This window comes from Caretta caretta, chromosome 13 (assembly GCF_965140235.1).
Source record: "Caretta caretta isolate rCarCar2 chromosome 13, rCarCar1.hap1, whole genome shotgun sequence".
Lineage (NCBI taxonomy): Eukaryota > Metazoa > Chordata > Testudines > Cheloniidae > Caretta > Caretta caretta.
In genome coordinates, this window is record NC_134218.1 from 4,245,509 (window position 1) to 4,263,553 (window position 18,045).

Here is an 18,045-nt window from a genome sequence, read left to right on the forward strand (position 1 = left end):
GCCACTTTACCTTCTTGTGAAATTATCACTCATTCATGTCCAGATATTAGTATAGCCACAGCACCCAGTCACCCCTGCCAACACCTCATAAACTTCACTCAAGTGTCTTGTTTCAGAAGAGGAATTAACGGAGCACTTGTGAGGGTACTGACTCATTAATAGTTTATGATCACTTTAGCAGGCACCCAACAGGCCTGGGGTTTGGCTGGGAGAGTGGCATTTTTGCATTCTATTTCATTTCCAGTGACCAGAAGCTTGCTGCAAAGGGCGAGTGCCACTAACTCTTTAGTGTGGAGGCCTATTAAACAACTACATCAGCAAGGGAGACAGGCAGAGCAGCATGAAGCTTTATTGTATACTTATCCCACCCAGCTTACAGGCACAGCTTTCATCCTGGAACACACATATAGAGGGCCTCAATCCCTCCTAATTACAGTACAGACACCAGGTATTCTCTCAGTTAGACAGACAGCACAATAGTGCTATTGACAATCAACACGAGGCGACACTTCTGAAGGTCATTTTCCAGTTAAAATAGCCCATTGTGAGCTTACATGCCATCACGCAGCTGCTGGGGTGCTGGCTTCCATCTCCGCGGTACTGTACAGTCACAGCTCACTTTGCCACAGTGGAAATAGAACTATAATCAACATTGACCCTACCCATTGCATTAACAACTGCATAAATAAGGCCAGTAATACCACCTCCAATGATCACTGGGGTGGTGGAGTGCAGACCTTTCCCCTCTGTCCTTCACACACACAGAGCTACCACCTTTGATACAATTAAGGTTTGGAAGTAGCTTCCATCAGTGACTGGAACATGAGAATCCAAAGAACTGGCCTCTAGCATCTATTAGATTAAGAACCCAAGAATCATACATCCCACAGCCTAAAGCGATGAAGTTCAAATCTCTAAATCCTCTGCAGTTGCACAGCCTGGCTGCAGCATGAGTTACCACTCAGTATCTGTGAAGGCTGCGTGCTCTCAGGCCAAGGGATTAATACACAACACTAGAAACATTTTCTAGTCCAAATCCTTTGCTCTTACAGTTCTTTTTAGATAGAGAAAAAGAATGTTTGCCTCCAAAAACAAACAAACAACGAAAGAATCAGGTGTAATAGGAGTCCTGTGGACCTTCTTCTGTAGAGAGAGCAGTCTGTATGGGAAGAAGCTGTCCAGGCCTCAGTTACCCAGCACCTTCTTACGTGATGTCCTTCTGCCTGGGGGGCCGGTGAATGTTCCTCACCACGCATTTCACCATCCACTCAATTCCCTCGTTCACCCCATTGCTGAGGAAACACAAGACAAAAAGCAGTCATGGCCCCCACCATGCCATGCCATGCCTACCACCCACCCCAGCATGTTTAGTTCTCTCTATTCCCTGCAATCCTTCATTTGGATTATTACACTGGCTCCTCACGCATCTGAGGAACAGGATTCAGTTGTATGCATCAAATTTTAAAAATATTCCTCTCTTCGGTTCCCTGTTTATGCCTTTTGATGTGGGTCCCAGCTCGTACACCATGTTTTAGATCCAATTTGCTGGTACTTAGTGGCTGCGTGAAAGGCTCATGCAAAGCATCAAATCAAATCACTCAACGTTCGGCAGGGTAGGGACTTTACTCTGAATGTCTGGCCAGCTCTATGCCCAGGTCTGCAAACCTCCCAGACTCACCTGAGTCCAGTTTGCAGGGCCCCCCTTTGTGATTGGGTACTCACAGCTCTGCCAGGCTTCAGCACCGTTTGAGTTTCTCAATTAATTTTCCATTCGTTCAAACCCCAAACTCAGAACAACACTTGGGAAGAAAATTCCGCAGAGATCAGAGTGTTTGCGCACAACTCTGGGAACTGGAAAGGCTGCATTTCACATGGCTGTTGGCACCCATTCCTGCTCTAGGCATCACCTAGATACCGAGCTTTTGTTCATTTCCTTGGTGGAAATTACTTCTGTGCAAGGGTTACATCAGTAGCTCTCCTATTTGAGAAGGTTCTTTTCTCCTGCTCTCTCTGGTATTCCTGCCATAGGCTTGCAAAGCATTGCTGCCAACTAATCAAAGCTGGCAGGGTACGCTCGACCTGAACTGGATTCAGAGCCTGCATTGTAGCCTTTTCTAACCACTCATAATAGGACTTTGCATTTATACAGAGTAATACTTTTCATCCTAAGAGCTTTATACAAAGTAGGTAGTGATTGTTAGCCCCACAGAACAGAGGGCAACATTTGGAGAAGTTAAGTGATTTTTTTTCCCAAGGTTACACTGGGTGATCACCTGACTTCGACCCCCTTGTTCTAAGCACAAGCAGCACCTCAGTCACCTGTGCATGCATGCTGCAGTATTGTTCTCAGGCCTATCTACTTTGAAATGTAAGTACATCTCCTGCCTGAGAAACCAGAAGGATGGCAAGAGGGTAGTTACTTCTCTTTTTCTGAGAGCAGACACCCACCCACCCACCCCTCCCACTGCCAAGAGTCACAAACGCAGTCATATTCCCATTTGGTTTTCTGTGGAAAATGCCTTGCGGAAAAGTTAACTCATGCAACTGGGATCATGGTGCTGCGTCATTAGGCAATAAAGCCGTCACCAACTGTTGCACAATCCAAAGTCTCAAGGTCCTATAGCACTAAGCAAGTTCGTGAACCAGGGAGGGTACCTGCTTTTAGTGCAGACGAGCAGTGCACACAGAAATCCCGAGGCCCACAATGCTGTCCTCCTTTCCCCTGCCCCGCTTCTCTAAGCACCCTGCACGTGGTTAGCTCATTCTAGCAATGTACACTCGGTTGCGGCAGTATTTCCCCAGGACACTGTCCAGACCCACACTTACCCAGTGAGAGCTGAGCAGGCCTGCGTCAGGCAGTCTCTCCTCCCAATTTTGTTAATGCAGTCACTAAAGGCTGTCTTGATGTCAGGGATTGACAGACAGGTCTGTAAGGGAAGCCATAAAATATAAGCCTCATATGCTACGATAGAGATCATTGGCCCACCTTCCTGAAATGGATCCTACTGTGCCCAGAGCAGTTTCCAGTATTCCACCTCCTACTGAAAGCAGAGAGGTTTTCAGCTGTTGTCCAGGGTGCTCCACTTGAACTCTGCTCTCTGACCATCGCTAACCAGAGCGTCACAGCCTCACCCTGCTTTCTTTCCATCTGAAACTGAATGATCTAGCCTTTGGAGTGAGCTTTAGTGTTTTTGAAAGTATAGAAATGACCTCACTAGCTTCAGGCACATCTATATTTAGGTACGTAAACCTGGCTCTCCAAGGCACAGGCCTCTCCGAGGCAGAAACTGTCATGCCAAATTGTGCAATGGGTTAGTGACACAGACCGATATCCCCTGTGGAGTGAAGTACAGAGCAGAGCACCCTCTGTATCCTTTTCCATCCCATGTGCATGGAAAGACTCCCTCTTCCCATCCACCAAACAAGCCCTCCTCCTCCAAATCACTCCCTACAACACCTGGACTTCACAAAGCCTTTCCAAAACCATCTCAACAGGGGGCCTGCACCAACCCCAGCTCTGGCCAGAATCCCAGACAGAAAGGAACCATTTTGTCTGTTTCTGTAGAAGACCCTGGGAAAGAGATGGTGTTTCCTCAGCACTGAGTGCACTAGTGGAACTCAAAGAAAACGGCTCAAATGTCATCTCAGCTCACGCCTCTGCAACATTTCCATTAGCTAATGTGGCCTCCCTAGACTTTTCTTCTGGCAGGGAGTAGTGTATTCTTGTTAGTGGGCCCGTGACTCAGACTCACTTTGCCTGCATACTTTCTATGCTACTGGGTCAGTTTGTTCTCGGTTGACATAGGCTGACCAGTTCTTGGGTGCAGGTACATTGTCCACGTGCCCAGACTGCTAGGAGGAGTGGATTTTAGAACATGTAAGTGAATAAAAAGAAGAGGAGGCCAACATGACCTACCCTGCTCCTAACCTTCCCCGCTCCTAACCTTCCCTGACACAACATTGCTATGAGGAAGCTTTACCCTTCTCAGACTAATGAATCAGGCTTTCAGATTACGACCTCTCGGGTCAGAATGGCAAGAGACCTTTGGTTCTCCCCTCCTCCTGGCACCACTGGAATCCTGTAGTTCTCACCTCTCGTTCCCGTCGCTGCTAATCAGACACAGATTACAGAAACTTTAGAAATCGTTAGGGTCAAATGAAAGCGTAGCTGTTGAAATTTTTGCTCTGGCTTCCCTCAGTGACACAGACTGTCAATGGAAAGCCATGATCTCATAATTATCTGTGTCCTGCTTGCTAACTGCCACATTGACATTTTCTTACATGCTTGTGCAAAAGACAGTTGGAGCTCAGGCTCCAGCAACCAGCAGTGATTAATTAAAAAGCCTCTAAAAGACATGAACAGACTTGAGAAGTTTAATTAAAACGTGATTAATGTACACATGAACGTTAGCCACAGGAAATGATTTGGTTCAGAGTTTCCACATTTCTAAATTAGAGCAGGAGGGTGGAAAAGAGGAGATGTGATGACGACATGTGGTGGCCTAAGTAAAGTCTAGGAGCCGGGATCTCATACGCCCTAATTCCTGTTCCAACACTGATGCTCTCTTAGTAGTCCTGGACAGGTCATTTCAGTGCTTTATTTTTAACTAGGCATTAGCCCAGCCTCCCTCTTTGCAAGCATAGTTTGAACCTGCAGCTAGTTACAGGCTCAAACCTACTTTTGAGCCAGTTAAGTATCTTGTTCAAGGAGCAAATCAGGACTTTATCTGCCCAAGGAGCAGGATTTTGCGCTCACAATTAATGCAGACAAGGAAAAAACACTACAGGTATAATTTGTGCAGATTGTGCCCGCCAGATGAAAATCCATCTTCAACAAGGCTAGACCTTAAATTTATCTTCCTTGTCTGCAAGATGGGGATAATGATCCTTGATACCTATTGCAGCGCACTGAGGCGTTGCATGGTTAACATAGGGGAGTCCTCTGAGGAGGAGTGCTGGAAGGGAGTACCATTATTCTTCAGTGCTCCTGAAAGCGAGAGGTTATTGGCAGTTGGAGCCAGGGTTAGCATGTGTTTCCCTGCCCAGCTCAGCCAATGCCCCTGACTGTGGCCTTGTGCACCTCCCCTTGCTATTCTAGCCCTGTCTTGCACTTGAACAGTGACAGTTAATTGTGCAATTTCTAGTGAGCCAACCAGGACTAATAGGAAACCATTTTCTCTTGTGCCCCAAGTTGGGCTTTGAACTCCTGCTCTCCAGCAGCGAAAGGTGAGTGTACAAATCCACTGTACTACTTAGACCAGGGGTCTCAAACTCCCAGCCCACAGGCCATCTGCAGCCCAAGAACCTCCCCAATGTGGCCCGCAGGGCTCCAGCAATTTTGGGGCCGGGTCTCTCCCTTGGCCCTGCCTGCCACCCCCTGGTGCTCCCCCCCCGGCCCACCATGCATCGCGCCCAGGGCACCAGCTGCGCAGTGGAGCTGAGCAGCTTCTGCCTGCTTGCTCCACATGTCTGCCGGACCCTCCCTGCAGCCCCGGGCTGTGCCTCCGCGCGCTGCCCCTGCCCCGAGCGCCCCTGCAGCCAATGGGAAGCTGTGGGGGCAGTGCCTGGGGGAAGCCACGTGCGGAAGCCCCCCAGCCCACCCAAGAACCCCAGGTAAGTGCTGCACCCCCACCCCCTCCTAGAGCCTGCATCCCCAGCCCATCCCACCCCCAACCCACTGCCCCAGCCCAGAGCCTGCACCCAGCACCCAAACTCCATCCCAGAACCTGCACCCCAGACTCCCTCCCAGAGCCCAACCTCTCACCCCTTCTGCACCCAAACTCCCTCCCAGAGCCTGCACCCCAATCCTCTACCCCAGACCTCCTCCCCCACCCAAACTCCCTCCCAGAGCCTTAGGCTGGCAGGGGCTGGAGTTTTGGGGGGCGAGTTCTGGGCAACATGAGTGAAATCATTGGCCCGCTGGGAGGATTTGAGGACTGGCATTGGCCCAAAGGTAAACTGAGTTTGAGACCCCTGGCTTAGACCATATGCTACAGTTCGCCAGCCGTGGAGCCATAACAATCAACTCTCCGCTTCTTTAATCGGCTGCAACGTGTAAATACGATACGTCCAGTCACCTGTTGTGTGGCTCACTCGAACCCTAACTGCGTTGTGAGTCAGACGGGCCCTTGGAGAGGCAGAACTCAAAACAGAGGGTCTGGAAGGTGAGTGAGACACCACCACACTGAAATGATTGCGCCCCTACAGATTTTGTAGGCATTCTCTCAGGCACAATGTTCACTGAGCAAAGAGAAGGGCAGAGCTAATCACCTCCTGACAAATGGAAATTCAGGCCAAGATCCGTACTAGTGAAGATGAAGAGCGCTGCCTACCAGGAAATGCCCGCTAGGAAATGCGTAGTATTTACTGTAACATGACCTTTTTTTTATTTGGAAAGTGCGACTTTGCAATGCTAAGCTGCTGGACATTAAAACCTCTGAGGTAACTCACGTTGAAGGGACACCATTCAGCTTATCATGTTTTGATAAGCTACATCAGATTCTCCACGGAAGGCTTATGGGTAGACAGAGCACTGACTCATTTGGCTATAACGTCCGATGTGACTTTTCAGAATCTTTGAAAAATTCCAAGGAGCAACAAGATGCAAGTGAAGAGGCGAGAGGGCCCTGTAGGATGCTCTGTGTTATGATCTGGAGCTCAGGGAAGAAAACAGTTCTACTGCCTGGACTAGTATTTTGGGATAGAGCAGAGGGGGCACATGCACATATGCACCCCTGCTACCCCCATCTGTAGAAACTCTCCTGAATGACAGGATCTAGGCCTTAAGTAATAGGGGGCTTTTACCTCTCAACTGCATATTCCCCCTTTAATCTCCCCCCTCCCTCTAGCGTAGGTACATCTACAGCCCACGCATCATCACAACCCCAAGCGTTCTAACTGTACCGCACCAGCGAGCGAGGCCCAAGGTATACCGACTTCAATGAATTCACTTGTCCTGATCCAAACAGGCTGGTAAGGCACACTATTGTTACAGCAGACATCACCTACTGCTGTTGTTACACCCAGCCTGCCAAGTTCTTTTTCTCTGTGCGCAAGCAACTTTTGTCTTGGAAGAAATACTCGTGTTAGATTGGTTTCAGAGTAACAGCCGTGTTAGTCTGTATTCACAAAAAGAAAAGGAGGACTTGTGGCACCTTAGAGACTAACCAATTTATTTGAGCATGAGCTTTTGTGAGCTACAGCTCACTTCATCGGATATGAAGTGAGCTGTAGCTCACGAAAGCTCATGTTCAAATAAATTGGTTAGTCTCTAAGGTGCCACAAGTCCTCCTTTTCTTTTCGTGTTAGATTGTGGCTGCCTAAGGTTCTGGGATAGAGAGAGTGGTGTGCAAAGCAGGAGCATTTGCTCTCTGCTGTGGGCTCTGGTTCGAGTCAATTCTAAAGGCAAAGTTGCTCCCTGGGAATCAGGCTTTGGTGCTGGGCTGAGACTGCTGAAAGAAGAGACTGCTGGCATCTGTCATCCAGGACTGGTATGTGTGTCACTACAGTCAATAGATTACACTTGGAATATAGCCAGACTCTGCATCACTGGTTTCTCCTCCACTTCTTGAGGCCTTGCTTGTTGGCTTCCATCTGATACCGCTCAACAGAGAGGCAATGCTACAATAGTAGTGTGGTGACTTCTCTCATCTAACCCCTGCCGAAGGGACAAGACTTTACAGTCTTGACCCTTACCATGGTGGTACAGTGGACACCGCTACAACACCAGGTTAGTTTGATATTAGGCCTGGTCTACGCTATGAGGGGGGGAATCGATCTAAGATACGCAACTTCAGCTACAAGAATAGTGTAGCTGAAGTCGACGTATCTTAGATCGACTTAGAATCAGTTACTTCGCGTCCTCGTGGCGCGGGATCAACGGCCGTCGCTCCCCCGTCGACTCCGCTTCCGCCTCTCGCCCTGGTGGAGTTCCAGAGTAGACGGCAGAGCGATCGGGGATCGATTTATCGTGTCTACACTAGATGCGATAAATCGATCCCGGATAGATGGATCACTACCTGCCGATCCGGCGGGTAGTGTAGACGTGGCCTTAGACTCACTATAAGCTGGAAACTGATTTGGCTTTCAGAAGATATCCCAGGCTCCCACTCACAGGCTTTGGAGGATTGGCCAGAACAAAAGAAAGCAGGATGAGAAATAAAGACCATCTTCACTGCTGCTCCCTCTGTCCAGTGCAAAATAGCCAGCCTGGAGGCTTTTCAAAAGCACTGTAGTTCCAACGGACATGCACACCAGCCCCCTATGGGTGGCCATTCTCCATGATCTATTAACTTCAATGTTTAGCCATTGGAAGCCCTTCTGTGCTGTGATGTAGAGGCCCAGAGCGTCAGTCTACTTCACTGTGTCCAGATCTCTACAAAGGACTTGGGGGGAGATATTTTCACCACTCATGGCACGAACAAACTTGGAGAGGCTCCACCTCAATAGTAGTTTTGAATGCTGTAGTCATCCAGGAGGCTAGGAACAACTTTTACACACTATTTCGGTCACTTCTCTTTCTTGTTGGCCCCGCAATGATGGTTACTTATTGTGACTTATAGAACCAGGCAATCATTGACCCTCAATGGAAACGCAGGTCAGAGGAAAACCAAGGCAGGGTTTATGCTGACTACATTAAGCAGCTAGTGCACTAGGATGAAGAATCTGCTTTGAGGATTTAATCACACTTTGTCTCAAGAGGAAGAACAGCAGCGGGGTCAGCAGTAGGTTGTTGATACAAGGATACACCACTTTTGACAGAGTAGTTGCTTTATTACAGCCTCCAAAAGGAACGCATGAATTGGGATCCTGAAAACCATTCCTTTCGGCCAGACACATTTGAATGTTTTGTGCTTGGGAGAGAACGTCAGCATAGTTTAAGATTATTTTCCCCCCATGCTTGCAAAGAGATGTTTTAGAACGTCATTTTGTTTCTGACGTAAAACCATCTAAACTAAGAACAAAGTGATGGAAATCAGATCAGTAAGCACACAGGATAGCATGTCATTACAACAATACAACCCACACAAAGACTGCCCTGGAAAGGTCAGATTCATTAGTTATTTCAAAGCAAAGTCACACAACTGCAGAAACTGTTTTCACTTGAGGAATAAATCTGCATCTCAACTCTCCATAAACAGTAAATTCCATAAAATCCCTTTTATGAAGAATGGCTGTTTCCAAGACACAGTCACTTCCCAGAATGGTCTTGCTTTTAAATCTTAGGAGCAGGCTTAAATCCTTTTATGAAGGATCTAGAGAGGGCTCCAGGGGAAGTGCTGCACCTGAAGGGACCCTGTCTATTTTCATGTCCTTGACTGGAAAAAGACAGTGATGTCGCAGAGCCACAGTGTCGGGAATATGCTTGAAATAAATATGGGCTCTTTAAATGCCTCACGAGCAACTGACTAGCAGGATAGGAATAAGATTGGGACTGTTCTGCTAATTCCAGGATGGGTAGCAACGCTACCAGTGAGAAACATTTAAAGAAAAGAAAATGCATGACCAGCATACCCGATCTGCCATGATATTCTTGGCTTCCTAGAATATAATCTTATTTTATGGATAGGTTAAAATAGTAGGGATGCAGTGTTTCCTAGTGGATACAGCACTGGCCTGGGACTCAGACCTGGGTTCTATTCCTGGCTCTACCACTGAGAGGCTAGCTGACCTTTGGCAAGTCACTGCCTCTGTGCCTCAGTTTCCCATACATAAAATGAGGATATTAATACAAGCCTCCTTTATTAAGCACGTTGAGATCTACTGCTGAAAAGTGCTACATAAACTAGGTATTATCAAAAATTGGAATTGCCAGTAGGGGCAGGAAGAGGCAAATTTCCTAAATTCTGCACCACTAACAACTACGAGGCAAGATCACCAACCTCCATGAACACACAGCTATCCACCAGTACTCCTTCCATCTCTTTTTGTAAGGCCTATCAGAAAAAAATGGGGGCTCTCCAAAGCTCTGGGGTTTCAGACTTCATTTTCAGAAATGTCAAATGATTCCCTTGCAATGACCACATCTCCCTAGATTTACATACCACAGCCCATACTCAGAATACGTTATAAATGGGCAGGTCACAGTTTTCCAAAATAAAATGTTTTTTGCATGAAGTTTCAGCCTCACAATTTTCCCATGACACTGACATTTTTATCACCCCAGTCACACAGGAAAAAGAGCGTAAGCTCACATTTATGCAGGTTTTACTAGGATAAGCAATCAAAAAAATGTAAACTTGTCTAAACATTAGGGATTCCCACTCAAAACCACTTGAAATATCTTTGTGGGAGAAACTGTGAGTACATAGCTCTGTCACCAAACCAGTCTGTTTTCAGCCAGTCTAAATGCAAAAAGTTCTGATCTGAATCTTCAGACTTAGCACTGACTATGCATCGGATATATTAAGAGAAGCTGTATTGTACCATTGGTGGGGTCCCACACTCCGGTGAGCACGGTGCAGCCTACTTGCATTGAACTTGCATTCTATGCTTTTGACAATGCCAAATGCTGTTACTCTGAAGTGCCAGGGAAAACTGGAACAGTTCTTGGAACCAGTGTATATGACTGGTTGTGAGTGGCTGAATATGAGAGCGAAGATGGAAATGGATTATGGGGCCCTGGTGTAAATTACAGTGTTTCATGGCAGCTTATATTCCAGTTTCCCCACAGTAAAGCAGCTTCTTTTACAGATAGAGAATCTGAAATAAGAGATTCAGTGACATCCCCAAGTCACAGAGCTCGTCAGTGGCAAAACTAGGGCTAGAATTCAGGAGGCCCTGGCACTCAGGCCCATACTAATTCTTCTAGATCAGGGGTAGGCAACCTATGGCATGTATGCCAAAGGTGGCATGCGTGCCAAAGGCGGCATGCGAGCTGATTTTCAGTATCACTGACACTGCTCAGGTCCTGGCCACCGGTCCTGGGGGCTCCGCTGCCAGCCTGGGGTTCCATCCGCCGGCCCCACTCAGCCCACTCTGCAGCTGGCCCCAGCCTGGGGCAGTGAGGGGTGCAGACAGGGGCAAGAGGGGACACAGCTCACCACCCCCACCTCAAAAATTGTTCCAGTGCCACTGTACTGGGATATTTTTAAGTCCTGATTTGCCACATGGAACAGCGCCACATGGAACAGCGCACTGCATTTGACGTTGAGATTAGAATGTTCATACAAGAACTGGAATCAGAATTTTCTGACAGATTTCAAGATTTCCAGCAATTTGGCCCAGTGCTTTCTTTTCTAATTAAACCTGAAAAGTTCAACGAAAGTGACTTGGATTTGTCTGTATTTCAGTGGATGGGTGTCGAAGATTTCAAAATGAAGCTCATTCAGTTAAAAAGCTCAGAACTGTGGGCAAAGTTTGGAGATCTGCGGAGTGCACTTGATGCATCCGATGAAGAGAGCTGTAGCTCACGAAAGCTTATGCTCAAACAAATTTGCTAGTCTCTAAGGTGCCACAAGTCCTCCTTTTTTATTAAAATGTATCTGGCTCTCTCTAGAGGATAACAGATGTTACTGCAGCTCTTGGAATTCCAGGTAGACCATATGCAAAAAGGAAAGAGAGAAGTCTTACATTTCCTTAGAACAGCAAACTGTCACTCAAACAGTATCCACAACTTGATCTGAAACTACAGTAGGTCTATTCTGTAATTCTAGATATCCAAGAGAGTTTTGAAATTATAAACCCAGGAAAAAACAGGCTGAATCTTCTGCCATTCACAGCTTTTTCCAATGGAGAACTGTAGCAGAGACTGTCTCTTTGAGTAATGCTGGTCTGGTTCAAGGAAAGAAGAACGAGAGCATCTCATCACATGATTTGTCACACCGGTATGAGATTACATGAGCACCGAGTTTCACTGGGTGTTATTACTCATCAAAAATTGGATCAGTTGTATTAGGTCAATATTTAAAAAAAACCAGCCCTGTACTGTGTTGGTGTTCACATAAAGTACACGACAGCTACTGCAAAGATGGAAATATTTGCTAGAGAGTCATTTTACAATGTGGAGGGAGGGGAGGGGAGGGGAGAGAGGAAAATACTTGAAAAATCAAATTCACAGCAATTACGTCGAATAGCAAGAAAGCATTGCCATTGCTCAGCCTAAGAGCAGGAAACAAATGCAGAGTGAATACACGGCCCACCTTTTTTAAGCTAAAATAATATGCAAGAAATTTGCTCAGTTGAGAACACAATCTACGGGGGTGGAACGTCAGGAGATGATCTTACCTCTACATCCTGCTTGTTAGCTAACACCAGTATGGGAACCCCTTCCAGAGCTTCACTGGTGACTACTTTCTCTGTAAAGCACAGAAACAGGCAATGTCTAGGTAACTCTAGAACATATAGAGACTCCTCCAAATACAAAAATTACATTGGCTGGATAGACAGGAGTGAAAGCCACCATGTGCATCACTGTTTACTTTGATCAAACCTAGAACCAAATTAGTCATGGCACAAAAACATTACAACTTCCACCCTTTACTTTGATCAACTGAGTATTTTATGCAGGTATTAATTGGATAGGTTATAAAAAATTTGCTACATTTGGAATAAGGGACAAAATGCTGACAGACAAGGAAAACAAGACCAAGGAAAGATCCAAGAGAACTAAAGGCGACTACAACTAAAGGTTTTGTCAGTAACAATGTCTGAATGACAGAACAGGCAACACGCCCAAACAGCCCCATTGATTTCAAAACATATACCTGCAAAGTATGCAAGCCATGATATGCACATAGGTGGTCACATGCGTAATACAATCAACTGTATATTTCAATCAGAGTGGCAGGAAGGGGTTTGACTGAGATAAAAGGAAGTCTTCACAGGATATAATGATAAGGACGTAACTACAAGTAAAAACCCAGCGTACTCACCAAAAGCTCTTTTAGAGTCTGAGAGCCTCTCTTCATCAGTGGAGTCGATAACATAGATGACCCCATGGGATTCAGCATAGTACTGAAATCACAGCACAGGTGTTAGTCTCTAACAGTTGGGGATGCTTGCTTGTCTTTTCAACATTGATGTGGATTTAATATGATTTTTGGTACTCATGAAAGAGATGGACCAAGATCAAATAGCCAGAGCCAGGCACGGTCCCGGCAGTTGATTTTGCAAGCTCCATCTACGCAGATCTGCCGAAGTTCCTCTATCCAGACAGGTAAGATGCACTGCCTGCTCCTCCTGTTGTGGGCCTCCTACTGAATTCTGCCAATACATCTCAATCTCGACTTACAGTACCCTGTGCTAGTCCAGTGCCACAGGCTCTCTTAAGCAGAGCCTGACAGTGGTACTCAGCTGTGCGGATGTTTTCAGATGTGCACAAATTCACAAAGGGCTACACAGAGATGACAAAACTCATTACATTTATTCCAGGAAACAGATTTGAACCTGTTGAGCTGGCCTCACCCAACAGAGTACCACAGCATGGATTGGGTGGCTTTTAGAGCATGGTACAAAGGGTGTTTAATCAAGTGTTCTATTAACTATTGATCTGGTAGCTATGAGGATCCGTTTGTCAGACAAGTACACCCAACAGTAAAGGTGGCTTGTCTGGATGACCTGCGGGTACATTTATTCAATTTTACATTGGACAGCAGCCAGATGCTATTGTGAAGGGTATGTAATAATTCTTCCTGGCAATGTAGGTTATAACATGACACAGGACTCTGCCGGAGAGGTTAGTGCCCAGCACGCAGGGCTCTTAGGGATGGAGACTGCTGCTGCTAACAGTTACAGACATTACTTTTTCACAGTGCTGTAATAACCAAGAGGCACGGTCAAGCCAAAAATTCCTAAGTTCTAATACTGGCTTTCATAGATTTTTAAGGCCACAAGGGACTATTTAACCTCCTCTAGTACAAGCAAGAGAAGCTCCCCCAATAATTTTTGCATCAAACCCGTAACTCCTGTTGGAGCAATAATACCTAGCTCTTGTAAAGCACTTTTAGATTATGGATGAGAAGCACTACACAATGAAAGTCAGTATCAATATCCCTATTTTACACTTTATAACCTATCTTTTAAGAAGCTATCCAAGCTAGACTACCACGTCACTCTGTGATCTTGTGCACATAACTTCTGGGTTAATTAAGCTCTGCCCCAATTTCCTCTACTTGTTACATAGGGATGAGAATAGTGGCACTTACCTGACATGGGTGCTGTGAGAAGTAGTTAGTGTCTGTAAATCTACAGTAACTCCTCACTTAAAGTCGTCCCAGTTCATGTTGTTACATTGCTGAGCAATTAGAGAACATGCTCATTTAAAGTTGCGCAATGTTCTCTTGTAACATCATTTGGCAGCCGCCTGCTTTGTTCACTGCTTGCAGAAAGAGCAGCCCTTTGAAGCCAGTGGTGGGGCCTTGGAAGTAGGGTGGACCAGCAGCCCCCCCCATCAGCTCCCCACTCCCCTAAGTTCCCTGTGTGGCAGCAGCCCAGCTGCGCTGAGCAGTTCAGCTGTCCCTCCCGACACTGCCATATGCTGCTCCCGCCCTCTGCCTTGGAGCTGCTCCCCCGGAGTCTCCTGCTTGCTGTGGGGGGCGGGGGGGGGAGGAGGAGGAGGAGGAGGAGGAGAGGGGTGTTAATGTCAGGGTGTCCCCCTCCTCCTCCCTGCTACTTTACCCCATTTCCACAGAGCAGGGGAGGGACACGACAGGGCTCAGGATGGAGGGAGCTTGCTGACAGTAGCTGCTGTCTCAAGTTGCTGATCTACTTAAAAAGGCAATGTACTTAGAGAGGGGTCAGCCCTGTCTCCCCACCCTCCATTCTGTACTGCCTTGTAGAGTGTGAGACTACATTAACAACAATGTGTTAACCCTTAAGGGCTCAGCCGAGTGTTAGTTCATCATTTAGCAGTAAGGCATTCCCTGGGAAATATCCCACCCTCTGACTTCACCACCTCAACCAAGCTTCACAATCATCATTGCTGTGTACAGTATTAAATTGTTTGTTTAAAACTTATACTGTGTATGTGTGTGTATATATTAAAATATAGTCTTATCTAGCAAAAAAATTTTCCCTGGAACCTAACCCCCCCCCCCCATTTACATTAATTCTTATGGGGAAATTGGATTCGCTTAACATTTTTCAGGAACGTAACTACAACATTAAGCGAGGAGTTACTATACGTGTAACTGTTAAATATTAATTTTTGTGACTCTCTCAAACAGAGAAGTGGAACAACAGCACAAGGGTCAGTGCTAAGGAGCAGGGCTGGCTAATTATAAAGTATCCCTGTTTCTCTGCAACTCTGAGACACAAAACATTTAAAATAGAGAAGTTATTTCCCCTACCTTGTCCCAGAGGGACTGCAGCTCATCCTGTCCTCCAAGATCCCAGAACATTAGCCGGGCTTTGCCCACATCAATAGTACCAACTAGAGCAGGGAAAGAAGAAAAAATAACACAATGCAGACTGACTGTTCTCTAAAGCAGGCAGGCATGCATAGTCCCACAGGAGGGAAGGCAGGCTGGAAGAGCAGTGTTAATCCTCAGCAGGATAGCAGTACCTATCATTGGCAGATAGTGGGTTAAACTGACCTTTGTATCAGCAGATACAAACCCATTGATTTCAGTGGAGTTACCCCAGTGTAAATAAGATCAGAATCAGGCTAACTTCAATGGTGTTACAGTGCTGAATTTGGCTTAGCATCACTAAATGAGGCACACTTGCCTTCAGATCCAGCATGTTTTCTCCATCTGATGGAGAAGTCCATTTGCTCTTTAAAGCATGCGTGGGCAGGTGTGTGTGGGGGGGTGTTGGTAGGGTCGCTCTTATCAGGAACTATTTTCACAGTGTAAACTCTTGGAATGATCACTTGTTGTCTAACTTTGTCTGAGGCAGCAAAGAACCTCTAAACAGATTCACTTACTGTTTAAGCCCACAGTGGTAGTGATTTTGGATAAGCTCATCCCCTTGTAGGTCCTGTTAAATCGGGTTTTAGTCTGCTCAAGGAAGGTCTGAAAGGGAAGAAGAAATAAAACTAGCTACTATTATATACTCTTTATTGGCAAGGACAATCCTATCCAAGACCTGTTTTCCCCCTATTGGATCAGGATTCACCATGAAATCTTAGAATACAACACAGACCTTAGTTTTCCACTATAGCACAGAGCCATGGAAGAGTTCACAGGTGATTATGCGCTTAGCGAAGCCCATGCTGGTGTGTGTCTGAAGGCTTATTGTACTAAAATTAGATGTGTGGGAGTCAAATTCATACTTGGGATAACACCACTGAAACAACTGAAGTGACACCAGGGAAGAAATTGGCCCGTGCTAACATAGTTGTGTTTTTGGGGAGGAGTGAGTGGGGCTGCATGTGCCCTCCATGTTAACGGGTAACTAAAAGCACATACCGTTTTCCCCGCATTGTCCAGCCCAAGGATCAAAATGCAGTACTCATCCCTACGGAACATGTACTTATAAAGTCCAGACAGCAGTGTATACATCCTGCTCCTGCAACAAATATCAAGACATCAGCAAATGAGTCTTCCCAGGGCCTCCCATTCAACTGTATAATTTTGTTCACTGCCAGATGATAATACAATTTTATATTTATATAGCACCTCACCTTGTGGGATCACAGAGCAACTCAAAGACTCTAGGAGACGGACCTTAAAAAGAATTCAAGGCCAGATTTCCAAGTGCTCAAACTCAATACTTGGGGGTGGATTTTCAAGAGAGCTCAACTCTTGTTTAGGCATCTAAATAGGCCCAGATTTTCAAACACGCTCAGCGCCCAGCAGCTTCTGTCACGACACCGATGGCCAGATTTTCCAAAGAGCTCAGCACCTAATGTGCACCCCTCACGCTGACCATTTTTGAAAAATCTAACCACTTATTTTGGTGACTAAATGGGAGCTGAGCACTCGTGAGTATTAGTCTAGATAGCGCTCTGAAATGTAGCTACCTCCGCAAAGCAAGGGCGACAGCCAGATGCGTAGCACCCACACATGTGCAGAGAGGGGGTATTTTGACTAAGAATGAAGAGGGCAACCCCTAACTCTGATGAGACATACTGGGGCACACTTAACGATTACACGGAGCAGACAGGACCTACGTTTTAAAAACCTACGAAAACAGTTTCTTGTCAGAATTCAAACATTCCCGGGCAGGACCTCCTCTTGCTGTGTTTGCAGTATACACATTGCATCACCACCTGCATGAGGACCAGACCGTGAAACTGACTAGTCGGTACCCTGAGTGAGGGTGGCAGACTCAGACAAAGCCAGATGGCTGCTGTACAAACAAGAACAGGAGGACTTGTGGCACCTTAGACACTAACCAATTTATTTGAGCATGAGCTTTCGTGAGCTATAGTGAGCTCTAAGGTGCCACAAGTCCGCCTTTTCTTTTTGCGAATACAGACTAACACGGCTGCTGCTCTGAAACCTGCTGTACAAACAAGCACTCTTCCATGGGGTTTGCCTAGCAGGGGTGCGCACACACGCTTCGCCCAACCGAGGCCAAGTTTACTTCAAGTTTATGAACGGGACGATATGATGTGGCGGCCTGTGAGGGCAGGAGGCTGAGCTCGATGACTGAAGGTGCCTGCCGTTCCACACCTATGACAAGGGGGTGTTGGCCTCTCCCTGGGAGCCAGAGGCCTGCAGTCACAGCATCTCACAGAGCCCGCAGAGTCTACAGCAGGGCCCACAAGCCCACGCCCCCATCCCCGGGGTCACCCGGCTCCGGCTGCCGAGCTGGGGCCGGGGCCCAGGTGATTCCCCCTCCCGCCCATATCCCCGGGGTCACCCGGCTCCGGCTGCAGGGATTTGGGCCGTGCCCATCGACCCATCCCCGCCCGCCGGGGCCCCCCCCAGCTCGACCCGGGCCCCGGCCGCGAGCCAGGCCCCGAGCCCCCCGCGGCCGGTGGCGAGCGGGGGGGCAGTGAAGGCCCCGCCCCCTACCTGGGTGACGGGTCTCGGCAGCCCCACAGCCCCCCGCTTCCTGCTGCGGCTCCGTATCAGCCCCCCCCACCTGGGTGGGCGGCACCCGCGTCCCGCCGGGCACCCTGGGAAACGGAGTTCCTCCGGCTGAGACGGCCCGCGC

The 18,045-nt window shown here is 47.2% G+C and overlaps 1 protein-coding gene across 2 annotated transcripts; it reads right to left on the bottom strand.

Moving 5' to 3' along the window:
• Positions 1–333: 333 nt before the first annotated feature.
• Positions 334–18,014, bottom strand: ARFRP1 (ARF related protein 1). 2 transcript variants are annotated; one of them, XM_048820180.2, is made up of 8 exons: positions 17,904–18,014; positions 16,350–16,449; positions 15,866–15,953; positions 15,288–15,370; positions 12,873–12,954; positions 12,226–12,296; positions 2,827–2,927; positions 334–1,292 (listed from the first exon to the last, which is right to left on the bottom strand). In XM_048820180.2, exons 2-8 carry the CDS (start codon positions 16,440–16,442, stop codon positions 1,205–1,207), a joined length of 606 nt encoding a protein of 201 aa, XP_048676137.1. In that variant the 5' UTR covers positions 16,443–16,449; positions 17,904–18,014; the 3' UTR covers positions 334–1,204. The 2 variants fall into 2 exon arrangements, with proteins under 2 accessions (XP_048676137.1, XP_048676138.1); XM_048820181.2 differs by lacking the exon at positions 17,904–18,014 and adding an exon at positions 16,565–17,644.
• Positions 18,015–18,045: the final 31 nt, after the last annotated feature.